Consider the following 17,238-nt stretch of genomic DNA (forward strand, 5'->3'; position numbering starts at 1 on the left):
AATACCCGCTCTATAATTTCTACATTTTTCTCAACTGTTTTCAAATTTGGAAGATTGTTGTGAGCCGATAAGCCGTAAAAGAATCACACATTGCATTATCATTGACAATAAATACAGCTTGTATTTTTTCAGATTTTTGAATAACATATTTACATTTATCCAGGTTCATCATCATCAGCAGTATACAAGCATGTGCTATACAAAACGTAAACAGTTTTCATAATTAATGAGCCGTCTTTCTGGCTTTTATGTGCTGCACAAAAGAAAAGTTGTACTAAGCACATGGTTTTTGTAAAGTAGTCCTTGTGTTGCAGCACTGACATGTTTGAACAGTCTCGGGAGTCTTTTGATGTCGGGTACACAGCTAGACGTCTGTCAAAGAGGCTGCAGCTCTGTTGCATTAGTTTCTGCAGAAAGAGACAATTAAACTTTGTCAATACAACACTTGCACACTTGAACTGAGCAGACCTTTGTACTCACACACCCATACTTAGACAGAATGGATAAGTTCAACCCACATTCATGCCCAAAAAGCCGTATTCATTCAGACCACACAATGATGCAGGAGAGAGAAACACAAAACTGAGTAAACTATGAACTGGAGTTTATATGACGGTGGTGTGCAGAAACCTGTCTGTGGTTTTCTTTTTTATAAGAATATGAAACCCATGATTCCCATCCCCTATATTTTGTTTACCAGGTTCAACAAGCTGCTGTGGCTTTTTTCCTAATAGGGCATCTTTAAAGAATGGTTAGTTTCCCCCTGCTGCTTTACCTGGCATCTGTTTCCTTCGTCTCCATGCTTTTATCTTCCTGTAGGCCTTGTCTAGAAGCCACATAGTCAGCATGAGAAGCCCAGCTAAACAAGCCAGCGCCAAGGCAGAGACAGACAGGTACTGGAGATCCTCGTAAATAACCTCTGGAGGAAAGAAACACATAAACCAAGTCATATATACAGTATGTCAAAAGTCTGAGAAAGCCTTGTGCAAAGACTACTTTCCAGAAATGCAAACAAAGAAACAAACATGTTAGGAATGCAGAAAAGAGGTAGCTGTAGCACAGTAGCTGTTAAACAGTTTCTCTTTTCTAAAAATGGTTTTCTAAAAATGGTTAATTCTATGTGTTATCTTGTGCTTAAGCCCCCAAAGAAAATTGCATGTGTGTAATATACTTTTAACACCACAATCCTGTATCAGGTCTAACGTAAATCACAGATAGACTTGTGTTGTTTACTGATGAATATCTATGATGAAGCCAGAGTTTCCTGCTTCGACACCTGAAATGCGCTGATCAAGATAAAAAAAAAAAATGTAGGGCCACATTTTAACAATTCTGATACTAGAATAAGACTCTGGATGTTTGCATGTCCCTTTTTCTTTTTAACTTTTATTTGACAAAGATTCACTATGAAAACAAAAAGGTCTTAACAGGTCAGTCTGACCACACTCACACGATGACACATTAATTCACACCTGGAAGCTGCCCTGTAGACACACAGTCTGACCTGCTCCACCAGAGCGAGTCAGTTTGAGGGCCCAGATTTATTGTAGAAGTGCGGGGGCCCTCTTCACACCAGCCTGCTGCTGCTGCCAGAAAAGCTTAGGAAACATGGACAGGGCAAACTAATATCTAATAGAGCCTCTGAACAGTCAGAGCCATGTCTGTCTCACCTCACCTCCTGTTACTTCTGTATAAAAGCATCATCCAACCCATCCTCCTCTACTGCTCACCCTGTTTCCACAACATGCTCACTGTTAGGCACAAAAATAAACTCACCCGTATCAAAAATATTGCTTCAAAAATCATAGGCCGACCTACCCAAAACCTCTCACAACTCGACTACAGAGCCCTGACTCACAGACTCAATCCACTCTTTTCCTTTCTGCCATCGGGTCGGAGATACAGAACCCTGACCTGGAGGAGAGCACGCCTCATAAAGAGCTTTGTCCCCTCAGCGACTGAAACCCTTAACAAGCTTCCACGCTGAATGGCCCCTTCTTTGCTTTGTGTTTTCTACCTGTGTTATATGTTTTCTTGATGTGTACCAACAGTGCAAAGCTGTGAGAACAAACTTCCCCCTGCTGACGATAAAATATTGTATTGTAATAATCAATGCTGTTGAGCAAGACACCCTTCATGTTAAGGCTTTCTAAATGGAGCTTATGACAGTTGCTGTTAATTTATGATGGAACAAGAACGTCTGAATTTAAATTATGCAGCTCACCTGATCTGTTTTGTTGAGTTATTGACAAGTAAGTTGTTCTTTTTGTGTTCATTTTGTCTAGATTGCTGCTGATTGTATTTGTTTTACAGTCATTATAAGAATTTGAAGCAAACTCTGCTTATTGTTGTTTAAGCATTACTATAAAATCAAAATTCATGTGTCCCAATAAGGTTTTCAGAGTGGAGTATACTCTGTACAAATGACATGCACAGTGATTCTTGGAATGTGTCTGTCACAAAGTGAAAGCATTTCCACTCCTGATAATGCACAGTGTCCACATATCCCCCTCCCAAAGCCATAAAAGTAGCGTCAACTTATCTCCAGTGTCCCAAGTTCAGAAAGGAAACAGGCAATCTCCCCCACTGCCTGTTGTCTTACAGAAAGGTTCAGTAGTTCTGCCACATTACAGTGCAGAAAATGAATAAGATTATGTCTATTATAGTAAGTGGTGACCCATTCTTATTTTCTACTTGGTGTATCTAATACCTTTATCACTGACAAATATAAAGGGAAACTCAAATATAATACAATACAAAAATATGTATCCATCTAAAACACATTGACATAGATTCATACTTGAATATGTCTCATTGGATTATTTGAAATGTTAAAACAATGTTTATGAACCCTTTATGTCATGAATTGTTTTTAATATTTCCAATATTCTTACAAGACGGGTTGTTGAGATATATGCATCAAAGATATCTGTTATCCTGTATTTTGTTTTCATTAGATTTCTCTTCTTGTTCATGTTTGTTTGTCTTATGTGAATCCCGAGCCTCTCACCTGAGTGAATCGAATGTGTATGTGAGTACATATGTTCCTTTTTTATGCCTTTTCAACATTTCATATACATAAAGAAAATAAATGCAGAAACAGCCATGCTCCACTAACCGTTTACTTTCAGGACAAAGCCAGCGTCCTTGCTGCTCCCTGCCGTGTCTGTGACAGTGACCACGTAGTACCCAGCATCCTGCAGCCGCAGGTCTGACAGACCCATAGAGCCGTTGTAGTAAGGCTGCACTCTGCTGCTGTAATCCTCCGTTATGTTGGTGTACACCCCGGGCTCCCAAGTCCCTATGGTGCGGCTCACCGCTCCTGACATAAAGGTCCATTGTATGGTGGGGATCCCGTTGCAGGTAACATCCACTGAGAAGAACACATCGTCCTGCACTGACCGCGTGAGGCTCCTCTGGGGAGAGTGGATGGAGATGGCTCCAGCTTCCAATGCAAAAGAGGTGAAGACATAAAGATATAGTTTATAGATCAAAATGAAATTAATTTAAGAAGATAAGAAAACTAGATGAACAGATAGATATATCTGATATACTGTAGATAGAATAGAATAGAATTACTTTATTGATCCCAAACTGAGAAATTGTGGTACAGCAGCAGGTTTCCAAACACACAATATGATTAAAAAACACAATGTTAGCAAATTTAAACATAATATAATATTAAATACAAAGTAAATAAGCACTAAAAATATCAAAACTAAGAATGTGAATATATACAACCAGGATTTAACTAAGCATTACTAGTCTTAAATATGAAAGATTAAATGTAGAAAGATTGAGAGATTATGAAAGATTAAATCTTAAATAAAGATTAAAAGAGAGAGAGAGAGAGAGCGAGTTTGCACAGTATAATAAACCCCTTTACCTTTGAGACTTTTAGCTACTGTTTAACCTCAGTGGGGCAGTTATGACAGTGCAAACCTTTCAATGAGTGATAAAGATAATTTCACCACACAGATGTTGCATGACACAGTTGGTCCCTGTTGTAAACGCCGACACTCATTTGCATTACTCTCTGAGCGCAACATGAACTGTGCTTTAATGTGCAGAAGTGGAGGACTGAAACTGGTCCAACAAGCCGAGAAAGAACCAACTTGAGAGCAGCTAGCAGTGCTGGCCTCGTGTCTGTCTTGGCCACCCCTCCACACATATTTTCAAAGGAGTTTCAGTGTGAGATCTGGTTTTGCTGGAGGTGTGTTTACTTAATGAGGCACAGGTAAAGAACTCCACCTGAGAATACCTATGCTTACTAAGAAACAATGGCGTGTGGGAAGACGTCTCTGTCTTTTAACACACACATGTCAGTTAACGTATGATGAGGCAATTAAGTCTTATAGTTATAATACAGATATTCACATGCTGAATGTCGTTCTTTGTGAAAGTAACAATAAAATACATTGTCAATTATAAGACAATCACAGCTCTAAAATGTTTGTTAGTTTCATTAGTTTTGAGACTTCACTTTCTGTACATGACATATTTTCATAGGACTGATTTTTCCCTCTTCTTTTGTGTTTGATATTTACATGTTTACATGTTAAGAGTCGTGTAAATACTGTGTTGTGTTGATCTGCTTTGCCTTGGTATGCTTGTTAAGACAGAATTATAGTGCGTTCATCTCCAGCTTGAACTTCTTCTATCAGGCACTAAAGTTCCTTTAGAAAGGGCATTTAGTAAAATATAACACATTTAAGATTGAGTTTTAGGAATACTGTAAAAAGAAGGTCAGCATGTAAGCATTTCAGAAAAGACCAAAAGATAAACATGTGTTGAAATGCTTACCTAGGTGACATATATACAATGTGATGCTGAGAAACACAGCAACATCTTGTACATCCCAGAGCCTTAAATGCCACATTGGAATCCCAGACCCATTTGATGACCCGAAGAGAAGAATCTCCTCCGGGTTATTTCACATTCTGCAGTATATTCTCCTCTCTGTCGTTCTCCCTTAAAAACAGCAGTTCCTCATTCCCAGGGGGGTTTTCTCTTCCTCTGTCCTTTTAGCAGGTGTTTGTGTGCGCGCAGGTCGTTCTCCTTGTTTCATCAGAAGTCAGACTGCTGCCGTTTCCCTCCTCTCTCTCAGGACTGTGTTGGATTTCTCTTCATACTTGTGCAAGTCAGTGCCAGCCAGCCTACACCTATCAGACAGGTTGAGCCAGAGATTACTGAACAAACATGTACTCAGCGCTCTGGGATCCCACACACACACCCACCCAGACACACATACACACACACACACACACTTTGGAGAAGAAGACTATAGAACAAACCCCCATATGTCCTTCTCGACACTCCCCCACTTCCTGTCCTTCAAACTCACCTCCCTATTCGTAGAACTGTCGTAAAATGAAAGCAGGATTGGTTGAATCACCTGGTATTCATGATGTGACACACCTGGTCAAACATGTCAAACAGGAAGTGTGTGTTCTTACGCATTCAACAAGAAGCACAAAGGCACAGTGGACACTGCCTAAGTAAATAAACATTTAAATTTAGAAGGTATGCATGAGTAAGATGCTTTGGTTATGACTGGACTTTTAACAATCATAATTTAATTGGCTATGTAATTAAATTAAGACATTTTAAAATGTAAAATGATTCAAAGGGATTCCTGACAAGCTGGAAATGTTTCACATAATTTTATATGAAATTGCACAATTTAGTTCTCACAAGACCCAAAAAGGATATGTAATAGTCATCACATAAAAGCTCCGAACTTATTGGTTACACTGTCAGATGTGTTACAAATACGTTTCGCTCGTCACATATTCATGTGGTCAAATGTTTTTTAAAGTGACCCCCCTCCCCCCACACACACACTTAGTAATTTACATTTTAATATCTCTTTTTAGATTTAATTATTCACTGATTATCAAAACCTCTTTGTTCTTTTTCTATTACAATTTTTCAATTGAATGATTATTGTTAAGACCTAAATTATAAAATACTGTTTACAAAAAAGACATTCAATGAAATGAAGGAATCAAGAGATATTATAAAGATATATAAAAAAAGGAAATAAATATTGAAGTTGTATGAGTATTTATTAAAGACATTTTGAAAAAGTGGGGTCCCCTTCAGAGGCTGAAACTATGTGGGGGTCCTTCCTTGGGGATGGCAATGCTTGGAAACCCCTGGTCTACTTATAACTAAAGTTTATTACAACCTAACTAAAAGTCTTTATTTTCTTTACAATTTATTCATTATAATTTATTTCCAAAATGTTGCAGTATATGGTTGGAATAATTGAATATATATTTTTATTTTTCTGTACTCACAATTCTTTCATGACACAAAATTAAGATGCATGTTTAAAGTCACAATGTAAAGTCCTTAAAAAATTGCAAGCAAACTCCTGCACACTGTCTAACTTGCATTAAAATTAACTGGTAATTTTCTGTCAGTGGTCCAGAAAAATTCCTATCTGCAAAGTTTTTATTTACAAGTCAAAGTACAAACATAAAAATATGCTACATTGAGATATAAACACAAGGTGTACAAAATCAAAAGGACCCACATATAGAACCAAAAATAATTACATTTTAGAAAAAGGGGAAAATAGAAATCTTACTCTTACATAGTCCAGGTACTAAAGTCCACCCCAAATCCACTAAAGGGAGTAAAACAAAAGGAGCAACGAGGATAAATTACACCAATAAGCCTTGAAGATGTGCGAAATGAACTCACACAGAAGGAAATAAACACAGATACTAATACACTCAGGGGTAATCAGAGGTGAGAACTCTGAACTGAACAGCATGCTAACATTTTAAATTGCAAAGCAGCCAGTGTAGTTCACACTACAGAGCATTAGGTGGCAGTATAGCAGGACTGTGAGTTGCCCACAAACATTCAAAAGAAACTTGAAGTGGTTGTAAAGTGAGAAAGAAAACCATGCAGTTTTTTTTTTCTCAGTTGCTTGGGCTCAGTTATGAAATGACAGTTTAAGTTGTCAAAACAGAGTTAAAGACAGTGAAAGAGTTGTAAACAGTGAGAGCATTTATCTGGTTTTGCTACCATTTGCAGTTAATTTACCCCAATTAGCAAAATATCCAAGAAGAACCGGAGCACCCGGAGTTAACCCTGAAATAAAATATAATTCAAAAACTTGTTTCACTGCTCCAAGTTGATGTTTGTCCCTCACATAAAAGGCTTGAGTTCTGCATTGCTCTGGATACAACTGATGTTTTTCTACATTGTTCTTCTGCATCTCCTTGTTGCATGCAGTTGAACCCTGTTCTTCTTGGGATCCTTGGAGAAGCCATGTCTGTGAGAGCTTGGAGATCTTCTCAGGGCAAAACAACCTGCACATCTTGATTGGGCCACATTGATAAAAGTGTAAGCAAGGTTGAAATAATGTGCAGGACAGTTGAGGACAAAATAATGCAAAAATGTTGCTTTGACCACCTGTAAATATGTTTGCCATTGTTTCTCATCACATGGAAAACAAAGCGGTTATTCATGTTCAGGTAATAGAAAAAAACTCTCTGAGTATGAAGAGGAGTGTTAGAGCTCCTGCTTTGGTCGCGCAATAAAACTTGACTACAAAAAAATGTCTGGAATTTGTATTTTATTTTTCATTTGCTGGCTCATTCTGAGCAATAAAAGGGCGCTAATCTGAAGACGACAAGCTCGTAGCTGGACGATGTAGTCCATGCCGCTCCCTTTGTGACTTCCTACTCAGAATACCAGAGCATCTAAAGGTGCTTTCCTGCTCTTGATTTTCCCTCTCTTCAATGACACAGTCCAAGCCTCTATGACGGAAAGATTCCTGATGCAGCAGCCTGAGACCCTCACACTTCACAGGTGTTAAGTCTGTCCCTGCTGGGGTTGGTGCCTCCATGCCGTTGCGTCTGCTTACAGAGGAGTTGTCTGAATTTTCATCTAGTCCATTATCACAAACCAAGCTTCTACGGCGAAGATCTTTCAGCTGCAGCAACCTGACACCAACGTTTGTTACAGGAGTCAAATCTATCCTTGCTGGAAGTGGTACTCGATTACTGACAAATTTGAAAGGTGGCATTCTCGCTAGGAGGGGTCTACTAAGTCGACTAAGTCCCAGACCAGACCTGATGAAGCTACCAACAGATGATTGTGAAAGCACTTGTGCTGATGGGAAAAATGGCATCTTGTCAAATAGTGAGAGTTAATAGCAGAAGAAAGTATTTCAAGTGAAACAATGATCAAGAAGTTTTTCTAAACTGGGCCAAAGTGGAAGATCAGTTGAGAGAAGCCTTCTGGTGCATCAAAGGACTATGATGTCATCACGTACAGTCAGGGGTGATCTGAGCTTTTTTTTATTTTTAAATATATATATATATATATATATATATATATATTTAGGCTTTTCTGAATTTTTTCAATCTAATGGAATGCAAAAATCTTGGGCAAATATCATATTATTAACACAACAAAAATACATTTTATGAATGGTTGACTGTATCAAAATATGACTTCTTAAAATTTGATGAGTCTGAGCCTTTTTTTGCTATGTACACCTAAATGTTACTGAACAGAACTGTATACGGCCAGTAATGCCCGACTGTGTAAAGCCAAGCCAGAACCTGTATGAGGTCATGATGCCAGAAAAAGAAGGAAGCCAATTTGACCCCAACATGAACTCTGATCATAAAAGCTAATTGGAGCTATGATATGATTCATTATGATATGACATTATGGTATGATATCATTAAATAACTTCTGTGGAGGGCCCGTTGACTTGGCCTATCACTGACTGATACGCCTATGGAAAAAAAAGGTGCTACACAGAATAATGCCAAATATCTTATCCTCAATAACCAGTGAACCTAAGGGGGTCAGTTGACCCACAAGGACAACAAGTGTGATTTTTTTGTGCTGCCATAAAAATAAACAGTTTTCTGACTAAACTTGACGTGGACCTGTCAGTGATTATTAATCTTCAAATGTCCTTGTGATCATGAGTGTAGTCTAAATAATTCTCAATGTTTGCCAAATTTGACACTAAAACAAGACATAGTATCGCCTACTGTAAATGTAAATATGGGTAAAGCGATACTCAGGGATGTGACTTGCAAAATACAAGGGACCCTGAAGTTAGTGTGAATGAAGAGATTTCATTTGTTTTATTTTGTTCTGTTTAAGAAGTACAATGATCTCTGCTTTAAAGAAAACACTCTAATGATTGAATGTTTTGGATATTGTAAGATGTCAATTTGTGTGTCTCTTGGTTGTTTGATAAACCAATAAAGACAATCGAACAATAATGATTGGCTCATGTCTCTATCAACACACTGTCCGGATTTACTTCATGATAACTCATCTGTTTTGATTTTATGAAGGAGAAGCGTAAATCATAATAAGGCGTCTAACTGACCTGATTGACAGATGGGCGTGATGTAATGGTTTGTCAAGAGGCTTAAAACCCGCCTCAGCTCCAGCTCTCAACCTGTCAGTAAGGAGACTGAAAGTAAGGTTGAGAAAAAATAAAATAGGGTTATACAGGACATACAGTATTTAGGATATATAACAAAATCAGGACAATTCACTATCTTGAATCTTTCTAAAATCAAATATTTTTTGAGTCTCATTTTGTATCTGGAAAAAGACAATAAATCATCAAGTAAAAACAAATGTGTGTTCCATTATTTGGCTCCATGGTATGTTATTGAGTACTGTCCTCGAGATGTATGACACATTGGTAAGTATAGGTTATTGATTTGTCTAGTTGAATAAAAGTTAAGAATGACAAATAAAATATTTTAAAGCTTTCTGGAAAATTTGCAATCATGTATTTGAATTTAAAAATGAAGCTAAATATTTGAAGAATATTAATAACAAAAATGTTAAATATGTTAGACTTCATAAAAAGTGGGGAGGTTGCATCACAGGACTTGGAAAAAGTTGTCATTCTGACAAAACGTTTCTGCAGCAATAGAAATTTACGAAGATATGTGGAACGTGCTGGCCCATACAATATTACAATGGATATTTTAGGCTATAATATAAGATAATGCTTTATTCATCCCACAACAGGGAAATTTACATTGTTACAGCAGCAAAGATTGTAAACAAAAAGTGAACACAGTACAATTGAAATAAAAAAATAAAAATTAAGAATGTACAAAAATATAGATAGATACTAAAAATAGATTTTAAATTATTAATAATAAACAAAGATAACAATAATAAATAATAATATTGGAATACAATAAATTATTTTTTTCTATTAAATCCCAGAGATTTTGGAAACTCACTGACGACATGACTGAAATAAAAACCCATCACAGCTTTAATGAGTTACTCTTCAAGAAAGTTTAAAGACTCTAAAGTTCGATTTCATGAAGTCCGATAGTTGCTTTCAACAGGTAGAGGGGGGTGCACCGTTCCTGGAGGTACTGCAATACCAGGTCGATGCGTGGAGTGGACGGAGCAAGCCCCTATTCCATCTCCCAGTTCCAAAAATCAATTTAATATATGGTCCCCGGGTAGGGGACGTATCAGATATTAAACTGATAAGAACAGATACTACACTTGATCTTAGCCAAAAGGCCGAGAAGCGATAACACCAATATGTCAGAGGCGAGGAAGGCATTCCCCGCAAGGTCCGTCTCACTGACGGTTCAGTCTGATTCACAAGCACTAAAGCAACTAGAAGAGACAGAGACAAAAGTCTACTACATGTCGTTTAAAAATGACAAGCAGCAAAGCTAGAGGTTCAAATAAGCAAAAAACTAAATCATTGATCCACATCTCTAGTCCAGAGAAAATAATCAGAAAGAGCCCATCTCCCCTTCTTCTCTCTCTCTCTCTCACATCACAGCCACTTCATGGTTCTTTCAAACGTGGCATGCTTGGAGCAGACAGCAACTCACCATTGTAGCAGGGCCCAGTACCAGAAGCTCAAAACATAATAGTTCCAGCAGAATAAGCCGTTTGGCCTTGGCAGAGAAGATTTGACAAGTTACTCATGGGAGCAACTCACATACGCATCTTACTTAGAAAAGAAAAGTGGCAACATATAAAATGGTACATAAACAGGCTTTACAACAATTTAAGATGTATTGCCAAGAAGCCTTGAAACAACTAAGAAATAATCTACCAAAGCCTAGTAATACTGTATTAAATTCAGTAACTGTGATAAATAAGGTAAGTTCTGTTTTTAACCTTATTCATACCACTTAAGTATCTTTACCTAAAGTATATTATTGTCATCTGGATGTTCTGTTCCTCGTAGGAGTTTTAAACGAATTTTCTTTGGACATTTTATCAGGGGAGAGCGCGAACGCAGTCCCCCACTACCACAAATTATGCAGTCGAGATTCCCACATTTGAGGAATTCGCATAGGTCAGCCCAACCGAAGTGCAATGGTCAGGCCTCGTCATGGGTGAACCACCTTCTTGATCATGGTATCTCCCCTGCCAGGTAAGTATGAGTTGTACACATTCGAGCTGGAGGAGTCATTCACAGAGATACCACTCTGACTGACGGTGGGGAAATCTATAAAGACCAAAATCAGGGGTTGTAAGGGTGCAAAATACAGAGATATATAACAAAGGGGTAACAGCTTTGTACTAAGACTGACAAAGATTTGATATTTAAATTTTTAAAAATCAAAGCTGCAATTGCCATCATATATTGCTTCATATCTCAACCTGACACTCAGCTGAAAAGTTTGAGATATTTTACCAAACCAAATGACAAGCAGCCCACCAGCAGGTTTAAATGACCAAAAGCTGAATCAAAGTGCAATAAAAAAAAAACATTAATAATAAACAGTATTTTCCCCCTCTCTGTTAACAGCCACGTCCTGGTTCTTTGTTCATGTGGGTCCCATGTGGATGTCTTCATGTCAGCTGCTGCCACCTACTGCTCTGGAGTGAGATCAATACTGGTTGAGAAAACTAAGTTTTATAATGCTTTTTAAGTTTGTAAGTTAATGCAACACAATTTTTAATAAGCTTCACATGAAAAAAAAGAATAGAGAAATGATATAGTGAAACGACATATACAGCCTTTATCGGGATTTTAAAAACAGACAGCAAAGGAAACAATGTTTTCTGTGGTTTTCACTTTTGGTGACAGTAAAAGTCTCATTCCCATAGATATGAAATATCTTTAAGATATACATATTTCCTTATTCTTAAAACAGTGGTGTACATCGTGCCAATTAGATAAGTATACAAGGACACAGCAAAACTTTGCTAGCAGCAATATTCAACAGCAGCTTTTACAAAAACATCAAAAATGTATTTATGGTGATATGTAAGAGAAATATGCAAAAGTTGCCAGAGCAATTGCTGTTAAGTGAATGAATGACAATATTAAATAAATAGACAATTGTGGTGACTGAAAGAATATATACAGCTATTATTTTGCAGTGATTGATATATTAAACAAAAATAAATTTAGAGATATAGTGCAGTGAAAGAGTGCAGTTTTTCTTGTTCAATTACTGAATGAAAGAATAATATACAGTTAAAGTTAGAAGTGCAGTGACTGATTTATTATGTAGACAATCAAACACAGTGAGTTACTAATTAATTAAGACAGTGATTTTGCAAGTCACTAGTCTCCAACGTCACCCAGATAGATGAGACTGCAACTCAGTAATGTAAATTTGATACAGAACTTAATTTTCAACAGGTAGAGGGGGGTGCACCGTTCCTGGAGGTACTGCAATACCAGGTCGATGCGTGGAGTGGACGGAGCAAGCCCCTATTCCATCTCCCAGATCCAAAAATCAATTTAATATATGGTCCCCGGGTAGGGGACGTATCAGATATTAAACTGATAAGAACAGATACTACACTTGATCTTAGCCAAAAGGCCGAGAAGCGATAACACAAATATGTCAGAGGCGAGGGAGTCATTCCCCGCAAGGTCCGTCTCACTGACGGTTCAGTCTGATTCACCAACACCAAAACGACTCGATGACACAGAAATAAAGTCTACTACATGCAGTATAAAGTGAGAGGTGAGGAAATGTCAGAAAGCTGTGATATTTTTTAAAAGTGTGGTCGTTGCGTGTGAAGTTACGCAGCGCTTTCGGGTCATGTGACTCTTACAGTCCAATCAGGTTGTACAGCCAAAGTACTTCAATATTTACGATTAAAAGCGGAGTTAATTGGTCTATTTGAACAAATCCTCTCGAAACTAAATAGCAAATGTTAAAATAACGTATTAGTCACATAACTTCTAAATGAGCGGAGAAAATATTGCATGATATGTAAACTTGTCGAGAAACCATGAGCTCTATCGCCCTCCAGTGGAGGAAACTGGGAATTGCACGCTGCAAGCCTGCTGTACCAAAGTCCTTGTGCAGCCCAGCAGGCTTAGTGGGGGAAAATAATTTACGAACTAAAAAGATAGAGAACAGCAAGTTAAATGCACTTAAAATGGCACAATAACATTAAACCATCATGTGTTTTTAGCTTCTGTACAAGGACCGAGAGGCACTTTGGGCCAAATAAATGTGGTGAAAGAAGACACGTGCATACACTATTTGATAAGTATGCAGTTGTGTTATTTAATTAACTATTTTAGAGAGCTAACATCGATGATTAGTCGTTGGAACGACTTTACAGTTGATGTGCACTAAATTATCCCACAAAATCTGTGAGAGATCAAATGTAGTGAGATATATCGTTAGAAAAATGTAGAAGCATAATTTCTTCAACTACACATCTCTGGCTACATGCTCGGTTTAGTACGTTTTAATTAGTTTAATATTTACAGTCGATGGGGTTAGGTCATCTTTATGGCGAGCTGACGTTACTTAACACTACAGGTCTGTCAGAAAGTCTGCGAGTTGTCTTGAACATGACTCTCACATCAGTGTAACCCCCTTCAACACTGAAACACCTTCACAAACAATTGTTTTTGTTCAAACACCCAAACTGTTTTGCCAGCAAACTAACCATTTTTATTTAGCTAGGGGTCGCATGGCTGCGTGCTCAAAGTTTTTGGTTTTAATCACTGGTTGTGTGTTCTGAGGAAAATTCACTCCCTGCAAGCTGCTGGTTGTCCCTAAGAGTAGTCAGATAAGTGAAGATGCTCACCCCAAGTCGACGAGCTTTCAAGTCTTTCCTGCGCCGGAATGAGTTCACCTCTGCAAGGCCCCAAAGGTTACGATTATAACCTGTTCCCCTCTCCCCATGGAAACAAAATGTTTACGACATTAAAATGAAAAATAATCATTCAAAGTAAAACAGGGTGTTGGCTACTGAATATGCAATAATCATTTCTGCTCAAAATAACACCTCTCCTGTACTGCATCATTATCTATCCAGGACACCAAACTTAAATATTAAAAGTTATCTTGTTTAAACATTATTAAAAAAATCAGAAGTATATGAAATTAAACCTTACAGATAACAGTTGTTAAACCAAATGAAAACAAGGATTTTGACACAAACACAAGAAAATAAATGGCTTTTGTCATCACTTAATATTCACACTTAAAAAAGAAAGAGTTGTGTAGTTACAGTATTTTGTTATGACTCTCACAGTGCAAACACATCATTCAGTGGTCTGTTCGTTTAGCTCTGACATATCTATCAATCTTTATTTGTATAGCGCCAATTCACAAGAAGATAATTTACAAAAGAGCAGGTAAAAGAACTTACTCTTTGTTTATTATCTACAAGAACCCAACATTCATCCATCATGAGCTCTAAGCAACACAGAAAAACACAGAGGAAAGAAGAAACGTCCTTTTTAGAGGCAGAAATTAGCAAAACCAGACTCATCATTTAAGGCCATCTGCTGAAACAGCGCTGGGCTTGAAAAATGGGGAAGAAGGACGGGGACAAACAGCCGGCCGCTCCCACCGACGATCCAGAGGAACCTACGAGACGAGAGCTCAAGAACTTCCAAGAAAATATGTGGTTAGTAACTTTCATAATATAATTATATAGTGTCTTCAGAGGACTGACAATGTGGATTACCATGTTTGACTCGAGTTTTTCACATCAAAAGACAAACTATTTTTTTATTACGATGCCTTTATTTAGTGAGGTTTAGTTACACAAGCTCCGGTCACCTGCTTAAAGCTTAAGTTCATACTAACTAGTGAATTGCATAAATGTTTTCTCAAAGGTTTATTGTGCTCTGTATGTAAAAGTGGAGCTTGGTGTATGGCCTGCTAACTGTTGAAGAACTCCATAGGAGCTATATTCACCTATGATGAACTGGCCGCTGAGAAGGGCTGTATAACATTATTATTAGTCCTTGTTCCTTGTACAGCTCAAAAAACTAAAACAAAGCTCACTTGTCCAGGATAGTGATGTGTCGGTCATGAACGATTCGTTCAAAACGAACGAATCATCTGGGTGAACGAACTGAATCACTGACTGAAAAGAGTCGTTCATTTCTCAACTTCAGTTGCTCTCTCCTCTCTCCCGTCTCGTGTCTCTCTCTTTAGACCGTAAGAGTCTCTCAAAGCCCGCCCTCCCTCTCCTCTCATGACAGTGATACGTACTGACTAACCAACAGAACGGAGTCGGTCGGGAGCTCTGTGTCACTAAAGCCCGTCTCTACTTCTCCCTCTCATGTCTCCAAAATTAAGGAAGTAGAAAATATATTATTTAACATTTAGGTGTCGCGAAAATGTTTGTGCTTTTTATATCTGCTGTCAGTTTACAAACGGCTTTTATATCCAACTTAATTTCACTCAACTGACTGTTTTAACATCCACTAACCATCGTGTTTCAGTCAGTACAGTGTGTGTGTGTGTGTGTGTGTGTGACTGAGGCTGGTGACTCGCAGTCTCGCTCGTTCACGTTCAGTCAGTGAACAAACTGAACGAGAGCTCCGACATGAATCACTGAACGAACTGAGAGTAAGAACGGAGCTCTAGTTCAGTGAAGGAAATGAACGAGAGCTCCGCCTCCGAGTCTCTCTCTTCCTCTCAGTCAGTCAGTGAGTGATTTGTGTACTGAACGTGCTGAACAGAACTGTCGGAAAAAGTACATGTTTATTGTTTTAGCAGCTTTCAGTTTGCAAACTGTAGCTTTACCCAACTAAATTATCAGCTCATTGGTTTATTATTCACCACCGGCTGTTCTCAGTACGATCGTGAGCAGAACTAAACATTCGGCCGTGTTTCAGCTTATTAAATTCTGATTCTCAGACAGAGCTGCAGAGAAGTACTGAACGATTCAGTGAACGAATCTTTTAGACGAATCACTTTACTGAACTGATTCTACTGATTCAGTACACTGACAGGAACTGCTTTTCACATCACTAGTCCAGGACTCCAATCAATCCATTATAGCCAAATAAAACTCCTCCAATGTAAAAAAAGAAACAAAACAGGAATAACAAAATGGAATTCAATCGTGAATGGTATGAGGGACGTCTGATATAAAATGAACAGACTAGAACAATAGTGAGCTTACACGCAGATGAATCTCATGATGGTAATGAAAATGGAGGAAAACTTAACATTGTTGTCCACTGTTCCTCCATAACATGAGGACCATGGTCATGCAGATGTAGATTTAACTTAAACATGTGAATCAGGGGAGAGCGCGAACGCAGTCCCCCACTACCAGAAATTATGCAGTCGAGATTCCCACATTTGGGGAATTCGCATAGGTCAGCCCAACCGAAGTGCAATGGTCAGGCCTCGCCATGGGTGAACCACCTTCTTGATCATGGTATCTCCCCTGCCAGGTAAGTATGAGTTGTACACATTCAAGCTGGAGGAGTCATTCCGCGCGAAACCGTTTTCTGTGACGGTTTCTAACCTATGTGAAAATTACAAAACATTCGGAGATGTGAACAAAGAGAATCCGCATTAAAGATCGTTAACTCCAAATTTTAAAAAAAAAAAGTGCGGCGTAAACAAAACAGAATATTTTTTTTTTTTTTACCCGTGATGCCCTGCGAACCATATCATACATTAAAATGAGATCCAGTACGGAGACACCATTATTTACATACTCTGGGAAGAACAAGCCGCTAGTCAACATAACGATAACTCGATTTGAACTGGACACAACAAAACAATATCTGAATCATCTTATCAATTATGATAAGTAAATACGTAAATGGGAAAACAATACTTGACGACTACGTTTTCCACTTCCGCATTGACCAAAACGCCTCACTCTGACCACGCATGCGCTGTGACGATCAGGCAGAAAGTGGAAACAAGGGAGTCTCCACAACAACAAAAAGAAATATATTCAATAACCGTCAAAAATATTATGTTAAGTTGTGTTTGACAT

At 38.1% G+C, this 17,238-nt stretch overlaps 1 protein-coding gene and 4 non-coding genes across 5 annotated transcripts; all 5 read right to left on the reverse strand.

The window, feature by feature from the left end:
• Nucleotides 1-101: 101 nt before the first annotated feature.
• Nucleotides 102-5,363, reverse strand: LOC109991264 (V-set and transmembrane domain-containing protein 5). Its single transcript, XM_020643529.3, has 5 exons — nucleotides 5,345-5,363; nucleotides 4,804-5,162; nucleotides 3,119-3,445; nucleotides 776-919; nucleotides 102-407 (listed from the first exon to the last, which is right to left on the reverse strand). The coding sequence occupies exons 2-5, from the start codon at nucleotides 4,877-4,879 to the stop codon at nucleotides 376-378; spliced, it is 579 nt and encodes a 192-aa protein (XP_020499185.2). The 5' UTR covers nucleotides 4,880-5,162; nucleotides 5,345-5,363; the 3' UTR covers nucleotides 102-375.
• Nucleotides 5,364-10,375: 5,012 nt separating this feature from the next.
• Nucleotides 10,376-10,566, reverse strand: LOC114920815 (U2 spliceosomal RNA). Its single transcript, XR_003809109.2, has one exon. It is a non-coding gene; the product is annotated as a U2 spliceosomal RNA (small nuclear RNA).
• Nucleotides 10,567-11,272: 706 nt separating this feature from the next.
• On the reverse strand, nucleotides 11,273-11,436 carry LOC114920808 (U1 spliceosomal RNA). The gene has a single exon (XR_003809102.2). It is a non-coding gene; the product is annotated as a U1 spliceosomal RNA (small nuclear RNA).
• Nucleotides 11,437-12,654: 1,218 nt separating this feature from the next.
• Nucleotides 12,655-12,845, reverse strand: LOC114918105 (U2 spliceosomal RNA). Its single transcript, XR_003806739.2, has one exon. It is a non-coding gene; the product is annotated as a U2 spliceosomal RNA (small nuclear RNA).
• A 3,680-nt stretch (nucleotides 12,846-16,525) lies between these two features.
• LOC114920810 (U1 spliceosomal RNA) lies at nucleotides 16,526-16,689 on the reverse strand. Its single transcript, XR_003806738.1, has one exon. It is a non-coding gene; the product is annotated as a U1 spliceosomal RNA (small nuclear RNA).
• Between the last annotated feature and the right edge of the window lie 549 nt (nucleotides 16,690-17,238).

This window comes from Labrus bergylta, chromosome 11 (assembly GCF_963930695.1).
Source record: "Labrus bergylta chromosome 11, fLabBer1.1, whole genome shotgun sequence".
In the NCBI taxonomy this organism is placed as follows: Eukaryota; Metazoa; Chordata; class Actinopteri; order Labriformes; family Labridae; genus Labrus; species Labrus bergylta.